This window comes from Nothobranchius furzeri, chromosome 5, assembly GCF_043380555.1.
Source record: "Nothobranchius furzeri strain GRZ-AD chromosome 5, NfurGRZ-RIMD1, whole genome shotgun sequence".
NCBI lineage: Eukaryota > Metazoa > Chordata > Actinopteri > Cyprinodontiformes > Nothobranchiidae > Nothobranchius > Nothobranchius furzeri.
The window spans coordinates 61,679,664-61,692,054 of record NC_091745.1 but is presented as its reverse complement, the minus strand read 5'-3'; the positions used below and the strand labels follow the sequence as shown (position 1 = coordinate 61,692,054).

Genomic DNA, 12,391 nt, shown 5'->3' with positions numbered 1-12,391 from the left:
ACTGGTTTGGATGAAAACAGGCTCGGCGTATCACAAAACACTTTGATGCTAACAGAAGCAGGAGTGAAGCTTGCAGCAACGATCAGATTCAAGTAAAAAACATCACACTTATTGTTCACAGAGATGCGCTGCAGCAGAGAATCTGCAGCGTGAGGGCTGCATAAGGAGTTCGGTCTTATTTTAATCTCTGCAGGACATTTCTGGGTATCAAGAGGAATTTAGCTCTTTATAAAAGCAGAACTGCACACATTGTTCCTTTATAAGCTGCCTTTAATAAATAACAAATATACAAACAGACTTATCAGCTTTTTGTTTGTTTTTCTTATTTCCTAGTTAGCATCTCAGTTGGTTAGCATTTTCAGGAAATGGTGCACTGCAAATATGATAAAATGTCTTCAAATTGTTTTAAAAGTGATTATCAACTTGAAGCAGCACACACAAACACACGTTTACGTCACAAGCATCCATTCACTCTCACCGTGCAGCAGCCCTGATCACGTCATCTGCTGATTGTTTACAGTGAAATACTTTAAATCTCTTTTTAACAAAATACAAGCTTCATTCAGGGTCGTTATTTTTAGTTGTTGTCCAGCTTCAACCTGCTAAAACTGATTTTTTTGACTAAATGAATGAGACAACGCTTACCTGAAAAAGATCTGTTGCCTAAATGATAATGGTGCTTCAGAAATCAGATTTGCGGGTTTCAGATGAGCTAATCACAGATTTAAGCCGCCTATGCTGAATAATAACACTTAAATAGATAAAAGTCTTCTAATTTTATTGGCCTTCAGCTAAAACTTCATGTAAAAGTAGCTGAAAATCTGCCATAATGCTAACAGATCAGGCAAGAACTTGTGGTTTTGCACACGGCAAGCTTGGACTGAGGAAGCGAACTCTAGGTTTGCTCAGTGTAAGAGACTCTTATGATTTGTTGGTTTTATTTCCAGTTGAAACTTATGGACAAGTCCCACTAACACCAAACACGAATGGAGAAAATCCCAGCCAGAGCTCTGCTTCTTACAGGATTTAAAAAGCACCCTGCTGAATTTATTTTGCAGAGAGTAAAGCCAAAATGGACGGAGAGCCCTGACGTCACAGAGCCTGACATGGTGTTGCTAGCTGACGTGGTGCCACCAGGGTGAGGGGAAGAACAACGTTAGGATGCAGATTCTCCCTGAGGAGACATGAACATGCAGAGCAGGAGCTGTAATGTGGAGCTGCATGCTCCATGAGCTACAAATAGCCAGCCATCCCACCTGCCTCTCCGGTCCTTTTTGTGTATTTAGCCATGGATCGGCCTGAGGACGTGCAGCGGCGTGATGCAGCTGAATAGCTGTCACTTCCTGTGTGAGTCTGTGCAGCTGTCACAGGGTAGCTGCTGCAGCTGGGAGCGGGTGAACTGGACTGAGGCTGGTTTATGATAACAACACATCACTGCTGAGTGGGTGATGCTCACTCCCCCGTCCTTGTGGCCAGAAAATAGGACGTGAATAAATGATAGAGCTCAAACCAGAGGAAAGGATGATGGACAAGGATGGAAGGACGAAGCCATTGGATTCAGAAGCATGAGGAGGAAAACTAGTGTGTGTGTGTGTGTGTGTGTGTGTGTGTGTGTGTGTGTGTGTGTATTGGTGGATGGGGTTTACCTGCACAAGGCTCATAGATGCAGTAGTTTGAATTAAGGAAGGAAATAAATTATTCTATAAATTGAATTTTGAGCCACCAAATGTCAGTAAACCAGGTTTCACTTTTCTTCGCTGACATTAAGGACTTCCGAGATCTGCTTGTTCCCTTTCACCCACAGCATCATGGACCTGTTTTCCAGTTTGGCTGGTTATTATGGGATGAATTGGATTTGCTCCTGTGGTCTGAGTCCATATTTCCAGCCGGCTGTTTATTATGAGTGTAGGTGTTTGTTAACCGAGCCTGCAGGGAGGTATTCAAACAGAGCAGGCGTGTACTGACTTTACCCAGAATGCAATGCTCCTGCCGTGTTTAGAGGGCAGAACTAAATCTATGAGGATGATGAGAGAGTGAGCAAACATACATCAGAGGGCCTCAGAAATCATTTTCAATCAGATTCAGGTGGAAATGAAAATCCTAAAAAAAGAAACAAACAGATAATGTGATAGCTGAAGAGATCCTGCACAACATTTCTGTATAAAAGTTTAAATAATTAAAGAGCTTTCTGAGAGAAAAAGAGTTTAGGTCCTTGAGGACTGATGAGCTAATGGCTAGTCTGATTGCAACCAGAACCCAACTGTCCTTTTAGGGCAGCTTCAGTCTCAGTTCATACAAATGTTATGTTTACAGATGGCAGCAACAAGGTTTCAGGCAGACTAGCCGTTAGCTTATCAGTCCTGGAGGATATAAACTCTATTTCTCCTAAATGAGGCTGTTCAGGAAGAAATGTACAAACATGAAATGTCGGTGATACTCGAAATTCCCTCCTGAATGGAATTCAGAGACTGGAGCTAGAGGAGAAAATTCTCTCTGCATGTGAGAAATGAATCCTGCACTGCATGATGTTACAGCCATCTGCAGCTCGGATGGAATCGTCTCCTCTACACACACACACACACACACACACACACACACACACACACACACACACACACACACACACACACACACACACACATATGCATGCATATCCACACACACACGTAGCTACACACACACACATGCAAAAACACACACCAGGTGGAGGTGTCAAAAATAAATAAAAAAAATTAAAATTTACTGAATGAAGAAGCTGCAGAGGAAAGGAGAAAACAAACGAAACAAACTAAACAAAAATGTAAAAATGAAACAAAACAAACAATCAAAGAACTGATGGAAGAACATGAAAGGATAAAAACACAGTGAGTGGATGAGATACAGATGATAACAGTCACGCTGACAAGGAAGGATCCAAGACAGGAAGTAACAACATAAATTAGGAAAGAAAAGTTTTCCTAATAAATCAGGAACAAGAACCCCAAAACAAACCAAAACCTTGAAATCCTACAAACAATGGACTTTTTTTTTTTTACTACATTTTATTGTTCAATACATTTTTCTCCATTTACTGTCAAGGATTTTCATCTATATCAAACTGAAATTTATTATTGGAACAAACCTGCTGAAAAGCTTTGAAAACGCAAAGAATAATTATATAAAAAGCGTCAAGTTTATGTCAGGTCTCAGGGAAGAGGTGGGGACGCCTTGGACAGGTCTCAGTCCAGCAGGGGCACTCACTCACTCACTCACTCACTCACTCACTCACTCACTCACTCACTCACTCACTCACTCACTCACTCACTCACGTATGTCTTTGATCTGTGGAAACTGGAGTACCTGGAGAAAACCCTCATGTGTTCGGTGGAGAACGTGCTAACTGCTTCCAGAAAGGCTGCAGGCAGGATTGGAACCAGCAACCTTCTTGCTGTGATGCGACCAGCTGCATTTTTAACATGACTAAACCAGAGAAAGACAATTTTTGTCTTTTAAGTTGGTGCATTTAGTCACGAGAGCATCGTTGATGATAAGGAAGAGTTTAGATTAAAGCTCATTTATCCAGACAAGGCTGTTTAGAGCTGATGCTGATGGTGCTACAGGCTGATGTTCTTATCGATTTCTTCTCTCTCGTCCATCTCCTCTGAGCCCATAACGACTCGTCCCTTCTCCCTTAAGTTAAACGTCTTGTTAGTATCTGTGATGCCCGATTGAGAGAAGAGGATAAAAGCTCGATGCAGACGATGCTTTCAGTTTGTGTGTGCTCTAAACGGCAGCTGTTAAAGCCTCAAGGACACAAACGGAAGTTATGAATGGGGTTATTCACTGGTGTTGAATGAGCTCATGTTTCACTTTTTGTTTTTGATTATTTCAGTGGCAGATGGGATTCTCCAGGGCTCCACTGAGGCGTAATTAAAAGGGTAGATTGTCTGCAGATGACATGAAACCCTCTCAGCACGCAGAAAAACGGATTCTAGATCAGCTGCACTCACCTGTATGTTTTTCTGCAGCATCATCAAAAAATCAAACCCTTAAACTCTTAGAAATGTTTCATTGGCCCTACATTTACAACACTTTTAGAGTCAGTTCAGTTCATAAATGCTGTCACTGCAATTTCAAATGGGAACACAGAAAAATGTCTTTAATTTAATCCATTTTTAAATGGAATAACATTTACCTTAAATTGCAGTATTTGGTATGGCTGATAACACATATAAATGCTAAAAGATCCAGTAAGATGCTGCAATTTTGTCCAATATGTCTTGCAGAACTGCACGGTCTGACCAAAAACATAGTCGCCACCAAAGAAATAGTCACACACTAATACTTTGTTTGACCACCTTTAACCTTGGTTACGACACACGTTTGCTGTGGCGTTGCTTTGACAAGCTTCTGCAATGTCAGCAGATTTATTTCCATCCAGTGTTGCATTAGTTTCTCACCAAGATCTGATGATGGGAGAGTCCGACCGCTGCACAAAGCCTTCTCCAGCACATCCCGACGATTCTCAGTGGAGTTAAGGTCTGGACTCTGGTGACCAATCCATGTGTAAAAATGATGTCTCATGCTCCCTGAGCCACCCGTTCACTATTTGAGCCTGATGAATCCTGGCATTGTCATCTTGGGACATGCCCGTGCCATCAGGGAAGATGGAATAACCTGGTCATTCAACATATTCAGGTAGCCAGCTGACCTCATTCTTGGAGCACATCCTGTTGCTGAACCTAGACCTGACCAACTGCATCAACCCCAGATCATGACACTACCCCCACAGGCTTGTACAGTAGGCATGATGGGCGCATCACTTCATCTGCCTCTCTTCTTACCCTGATGCACCATCACTCTGGAACAGGGTCCATCTGGACTCACCAGACCACATGACCTTCATCCATTAATCCAGTGTCCAATCTTTATGCTCTCTAGCAAACTGAAGCCTATTTTTCCAGTTTTCCTCACTGATTAGTGGTTTTCTTAAGGTCTCACAGCTGTTCAGTCCCAATCCCCTGAGTTTCCTTAACACTGTGCAAATGGAATGAGTGAATGAATGAATGAATGAAAGAATGAAGTTTTATTTAAGTGTCATGCACAACATGTGCCCAGCCCCACGGGCTTATTAAACACTATTAACAAACAATAAAACAATAGATGGCCATACATTTACAAAATAACAATTAAGGCTACAGGATGAAGTGCAGATTGTCGATATACCCACGCCTTTTCTATAAATTTGGCCAGGACAAAAATTCCCCTGTTAAAAAGCAAACTTAACAAATCACCTTCTGATAATCAGAACAAATTTGGAATTTTATGCTGGATCTTTTCAAACATGGAACTTCTCAAATCAATGTATAACATTCAGTAAAACAAAAAATGAAATTCATCCTCAACAACATCTAGATCGCATAAAACACAGACGTTGCTCCTTTAATAACCCTTCATATCCCCCCACTTCAAGAGCAAGAGGCAAGGCCCCTGAAATGGTCTTACTTTCACTATTAAACATAGTCCTGAGTTCTACTGTTGCTTTTCTTTGACTTGATTTGACCAAGCATGATCAAACAGGAAATCTTTCAGCCACATTTCTTCCTCGAAGACAGAAGGTCCCCACAATCCTTTCAGTTTTTAATAATGTGTTGGAACAGTTCTTTACCCAGTTTTAGTCATTTCTGCAATCTACTAAGATGTTTCCTCTGCTTGAAGCCGATGACCTGACCCTTCTCTAACAGACTAACATATTTTCCACGACCACCAGACATGTCTTTCCACATGATTGTTTAAGAGATGAGTAGCTTTGACCTGGTTCAAACAGCAAGATATTCATGCCGATTTTTCACTCTCTTTTGACAATCTTAAAGACATGTTTGATTACCCAAAGATAATCTTGTCAGATATTCCTGCAGTGTGTGGTGTGTTAAGAGCACTCCGGTCTACTCGAAAGGACATCAGGATATTCAACACGATTGATTGTCTTGGCCTGATATTGCAGTGTGTGTGGTGTGACCCAAGTACAAACAGGTGTGCTGCCTGTTAACCATGATGTGTAGCCAATCAGATCTCAAGAGGTTTAGCAAGATTTCCTGTCTAATCTGGGAATGTTCATGAGTGAAGTTGGTTTGAGTGAAGTTTGTGTCATACTACACCACACACTGTAGAACTGAAACTCTGTGTGATTTTTTTTATCACCACTCCACCACAAATCCTTTTCACCAAACAAGCTTACAATTCCTACACAGCTGTTCCTTATAGATGACTCTAGCAAGATGACTGGTTAGAAGAAGCCCTCATGTTTTAACTAGGCTGGAACACATCAGGCCATCAGCACCTGAACAAAGCAGAAGAAGGCAGAAAGAAACAAACAGGTGTGTGAACACCTGCACTAACAGATACCTCAGAGATACTCTAGTATTTGCTTCAGATAACTTTTGTTTTTGGGAACTTTGTTCACTGCAGTTTCCCCAAATAACATATTTTCTTCATGTTCTTCCGTGCTGTCCTCATTCAGGTCCTCACTTAGTATTTTGTTGATGCGTGTATCTGTGAGATTGTCTGATATCACCAACTTTTCCCAGAGTGCTTGCTTCCTCAACTGTAATAAATGATCGATTCACACTTCATCAGCGTTTGTGAAGTCGTTTCGTTTCTTCTCAGGATTCTATTTCAGAGTAGATGGATGCATAAAATGTATATTTGCTGGATGGGAACGGAGCAGTGAGACAGTAACCAGAGTTGTGCCGTAACTCTACTCGTGCACACTCTGAATCTATTTGTTATTCAGAGATGAGAGAGCTGCTCTCCTCTCTGGATCTCCGGCTTGTGAAAGGCTAAGCAGAAGGTGATGGGATGCTTCACAGTGAGAAGAGCCTCCAGAGTCCCTGGCTACAAATGTTGTGACCATGGTGACGAAGGATGATCAGACTCAAGGAGGTGTAAACAACTGCGTCACAGAGCAGAGTAAGAGAGGAACGCTGCAGGTCATATTCTGCATCACATCCGAAAGTCGATCAAATGAACCATTTTTGTGCACTCCTCACCAAACTCTAACCAATCAGCATAGAGCTGCTCAGTAATCTGAAGCTTGACCTTAAGTCTTTAATTCTGCACACATCGTTAAAAATGTTCACTTTCTGTTCGTGAGTGAGAGAGGCAGACTGAGGAAAGCTCCAGCTGCCTCCCTGTGGTTCAGACATGTGATAAAAATGACCACCTGGATCCCGGCAATGCCTGCTGGATCGATTCAGGAATGATTTGTTTCTCCTGGCTGGTCTGGGAGCAGTTGGGTATTCCCTTATAGAAGGCAGATGGATGTAAGGATGGGACCTGAAACAGCTTTTTTTGTGAGAATTTATATCATCCATGTTAGATGAATTAAAAAGAAAACATCTCAATTCTTAAATTCTGGATGCAATTTAGTTTCTTTATTGATCTTTAATAATTAAGTCTTCCCCTGGCAAAAGTTTTGTGCAACAAACACACAGATTTTCTTCCACTATCAACGGTGGCGCATAACAACTGAGTATGTTAAAATTAGTGCATGCAGAAGAGTTTTACGAGTTCATGGGTGAGCATCATATCTGGCTTCCCACAACGAGCTTTTGGAAGGATTATATCGGCCAAGATTTTAGGAACATGGAGGGAAGGAGTTAAGACTCCAGAAAGAGATGCTTGCATGAATTTAAAAGCAGAAGTGTCCATTTGAGAGCGAGTGAAATGATTAGTTCAGAATTTCATATCTGGATAAAAACAATTTCTAACGCAGTTAAAAACCCAACTTGTGTAAAATTGTCCGTTTCCTGTCGAAGAGCTAAAGACTGAGGCAAGCGGATTTCCTCTGTTTGGCTCAGTTATCCGGGAGGGGCTCGGAGTAGATCCACTGCTCCTCAAAACTGAAAGGAGCCATTTGAGGTGGCTTGGGCATCTGGTCAGGATGCCTCCTGGACGGTTCTCTGGTGAGGTTTTCCGGGCACACCCAACCAGGGATACACCTAAAGGAAGACCCAGGACACGCCGGAGGGACCATGTCTCTCGGCTGTCCAGGGAATGCCTTGGGATCCCCCCAGAGGAGCTGGTTCAAGTGGCTGGGGAGAGGGAAGTCTGGGCTTTCTTGCTTAGGCTGCTGCCCCCGTGACCCGCCCCCAGATAAGCAGACGATTAATGGATGGACGGATATTTTTTGTGACAGAATTTATTTAAGAGTGTCTTTTTTTCCCCACATCAGAGTTTGTGGTTAGCGTTAAACGCACTGGTAGCCTGCAGCAGACCTCTTCTCCTCAACTCACCTTAACATGCCCCTCCTGTCTCTACCCCCGCTTGTCGCAGGAAAGAGTGAAAAACATGTAGATTATTGGGGAAAGCCCAGATTAGTTAGATTCATTTCACCTTTTAACTGGTTTAGAAATGACCTACTGCTTGTCTTTGCTTGTCCGGTACTGCTTTGCCTTCACTGAAGGAGCAGTTACTCTTCTGAACTGGAATTCCTGATTTTTTTTAACCCAAACAGTAAAGACAGGATACATAATATCATTGATCACATCGCACAGCCTTAACTGGGATTTTTAGATCAAGTAGGATGCGGCTGAGGAGATAACAAATCTGCATCGTATTTCCTGCTAACACATCCTTCTTTCATTGCTTTTCTCCAGGATTTGGTGTCCCAGTGCTTCAGCCACGGTGCAGGGAGCCATCCAAGACCCAGACTTCATCAGACCTCAGAAACCTCTAGCACACTCATGTGCTGATCCCTCCTCTTCTCTGCAGCATCTCAGCACCACCTCTTCACATCCAAGATGGACGATGATGGACGCTACCGAGACAGCCGCTCAGACTTCATCCGTGGCGCCAAGGACATTGCAAAAGTCGCCAAGAAGCAGGTTGGCAAGAAGGTGGGACGTGGCATGGACAAAATGACCGATGAGTACACCAGGCGCTCCTATAAGCGCTTTGAGGAAGAAGATGACGACGACGACTATGCGGGCATGCCCAGCAACGATGGTGGATATTACCGCAATGATAGTCGAGCCAATGACGATGAAGGCCACAGTGACTCCACTGAAGGACACGATGAGGATGATGAGATTTATGAGGGCGAGTATCAGGGCATCCCACGGGCCGACTCTGGAAAAGCAGGTGGCATGGACGGGGTGGCGGCCATCGAGGCACAGCAGTTCAGGGACCTGTCGGCCTTCGAGGGCGAGAGGAGGAAAGACCAGGAGGAGCTGGCCCAGCAGTACGAAACCATCCTGCAGGAGTGTGGTCATGGCAAGTTCCAGTGGACGCTCTACTTTGTCCTGGGACTGGCGCTGATGGCAGACGGCGTGGAGATCTTTGTGGTCGGCTTTGTGCTGCCCAGTGCAGAGAAGGACATGTGTCTATCTGAGCCAAACAAAGGCATGCTGGGTAAGATGTCCAGATGTTATTTCCTGTTTCCTGTTAGAGTTAAAAGGAACTTTTTCAGCTTGAGTCAGAGAAGGTGGACACGGCTGGGTAGAAACTTCTTTAAGGCTGCTGAGGAGTGCATTTATTTTAACTTTAGTGCCTCTTTTAGCAGTTTAAAGCCCCTCTTTGCATCTAGTCTGCTTCCCATCTCAGCCATTACCGTCACAGCTCATCTCTCAGTAATTGATTCTGTTTATGTTCTTTCCAACCACATCTACGTGGGATTTTAACAGCGTGTAGAGCCTCCATACAGCAACTCCCACTGGCGTCTGTCTCAGATCAGCTGTTTTATTGTGTGTTTCTGGATCTTTTTCTGTTTAAGGACCAATCTCTCTTCCTCACAGTGCCGTCAGCTTGACTTTAACTCTGTTGGTGTTGAGTGTGAGGATTTTCCTACCCTGAGGGTTAACGTCTAATTAGAGTTCAAACCTACATGATCATCTGTCATTAGCAGCACAGCGAGGACAGTGAGAGCAAGAGCAAGAGGCAGAGCCCTGCTGGGAAATTCAGCATTAATTATTTATGAACAAAATTTATCTTAGCGTCAATTTCAGCTTATAAAAGTCCAGAGGACCAGATGTGACCATTTCCTTTGGACTTTGATGTGGTCCAAGGTAAAAAAAAATGAATGAAAATGTAAAAGATAATGAATTTAATCATTATTTTGCGACTCTTAAATGCCTGAAATGTAAAAATATTTATTTAGTGATGAGCTGCGCCTGTAGAAACTAATGAAGGCCGAGGAGACATTTCAGCTGTCAGATTAAGGTGTTGAAAAGACGAACGCACAGCGAGGAGACGTGTTTCGCTTTTGCTTTCACTAACAGAACACTAGGGGGCGCTAAAAGCAAGCCAAAACTGCCTAGACCAACAAGGTTGTCTTTTGATTGTTGTTGGAAAAAGCTGAAGCAAGGTCTTTTAGTGAGAAGTGTGTTTGAGCTAGACATGCTCAAAGTTTCTAAAGCTAACTGAGTTATAGTATTTTTCATTTGCTAATGTTGATTAGCTGTGGCGGCCATCTTGAATTAGTTTGGTTTGGCATTGCTTAAAATATTCTGAGAGTTTAATTAACACACAAATGTGCAAAAATGGTCATTTTTATTCTTTCCTTTCCCCATTTTTTTCTGGTGGAAACACATCTTTAATCTCTAAGCACAGCGTGACACTTTACTGGAGGAGTGGTTTTTAGTCACTGAGACACGACCGGCCTCCATCCTCTCCTAGCTCCCGTTATGCAACGTGCCTGACTCATGCTAAAAAGCCTTATTTCTGCTCTGACTTCTCTGCATCCCATGAGTCCTTCTGTTTTCTCCCTCAACCCCCACCCTCACGCTCCATCAGCGTCATCTGAACATGCTCTTTAACCTGATGCAACGAGGTGGAATGGTGTGTGAATGCAGCACCAAGTGGGTGATGCTGAGCGTCTGCATGTGTGTGTTAGCTGCAGAGCGCGAACCCCTCACAGTTTTCAGACGATCCACATCAGACGCAGTCATTAGACAAAACATCGTCTCTTCTGCTTCTCCTGCCGCATTCCCACCGACACACACATGCAGACTAAAGATGAAAATCAAAATCAGGGAATCCAGACTGACACTTTTGACTTACACCCTGCTGCAGCGTCGATGCTGGACGAGCAGAGAACCTGCTTTCTGGCTGTCATTGATTTGTCCTTCTGGAGCTGCAGTGGTTGCAGCTGAAGCATTTGGGTTGTCATAACGGAAAGAAAAAACAAAAACAGACAGGAGAGAGATTTGTGGAACAAAGCTCAAATGTTTTTGAAATCACATAAATGTCATGGTGCTTTTCTATCCTTCTAGCAGAGGCTTTGTTTGGCTGTACTGTGTACTTCCAGGGTGTTGTCATTGCTGCTGAATTTCAACTCGTTCTTTTTCGTGCTGCTCTGTTTTCCTGAGGCAGTCAGCAGCCTTTATATATTATAATGCTACTGCGGCCTTTTCACGATTTTAGTAAGTGAAATCAGGGCTGAAAGGAAACAGATGGGTAGAAGCAAAAATGGCAGAACTAACTGGGCCTGTCTGATTTACTGGTTCCTATGGGACACGCTGGTTGAGGATGATTAGATTGGAGGCTGTTGTGTGTGAAGTATAGTTAGAAATAACTGTTTTGATGCATTTGCTGTAGTGGAAGTGAGATTTATTTTGCTTACCTTTCTCAGTGGCCTAGTGGTAGAGTGTCCGCCCTGAGACTGGGAGATCAGGGGTTCGATTCCTGGTCGGGTCATACCAAAGACTTTGAAAATATGGGACCCAATGCCTCCCTGCTTGACACTCAGCATTAAGGGTTGGATTGGGGGGTTAAACCACCAAATAGTTCCCGAGCGCGGCTGTGTCTGCAGCTCACCGCTCCCCCAGGGGATGGGTCAAATGCGGAGAACAAATGTCGCACACACACCTGTGTGTGTGACAACTAATGGGACTTTTAACTTTAATATTCAGATAAAATTAACATAATACAAGCAGTAACCAAAAGCTTTTAGTATAAAAACTTCAAATATTTATAAAATAATACATTTTTATTTGAACAATTTTGAGTTTGAGCCAAATGTCGTTGAAGCGTTTTGAAAAATCACAAACTTATCTGGTGTAAACAACTTCCTAATGAATGGCCTTTGTTCAGGGAAATAGAGATTACTTTTGAAAGGACTGCTGAGCCACAGTGTTGATGTGGCCGTAGCTCCCATCTTCCAAATTTTACTTCATGCAGTTGTTGTGTCATTAAACTGTTATATTTTCATCAGTTTCAATGTTTGGTTATTTACTGGTGTACATGTTACAATCAGCAGCAAAATGAAGCACTGCTGGTGCGACCAAAGTTCCCCCCGCACATACAGCAGCAGGACATATAATTAACTCACTTTCTTTTCTTTTACTGATTTGTTTTTACATTAATGAGCTGTTATTATTATTATTATTATTAGTTACTAGTTCCTTTTTCTGAA

At 42.9% G+C, this 12,391-nt stretch overlaps 1 protein-coding gene across 1 annotated transcript in view; it reads left to right on the top strand.

Annotated features, from left to right (window-relative positions):
- sv2a (synaptic vesicle glycoprotein 2A) overlaps positions 1 to 12,391 on the top strand; it is a 30,544-nt gene that overhangs the window by 3,987 nt on the left and 14,166 nt on the right. Inside the window, exon 2 of the mRNA XM_054740850.2 lies at positions 8,637 to 9,390. Coding sequence (XP_054596825.1) covers positions 8,781 to 9,390 — 610 coding nt within the window. The 5' untranslated portion in view covers positions 8,637 to 8,780. The remainder of the gene's footprint in view (positions 1 to 8,636; positions 9,391 to 12,391) is intronic.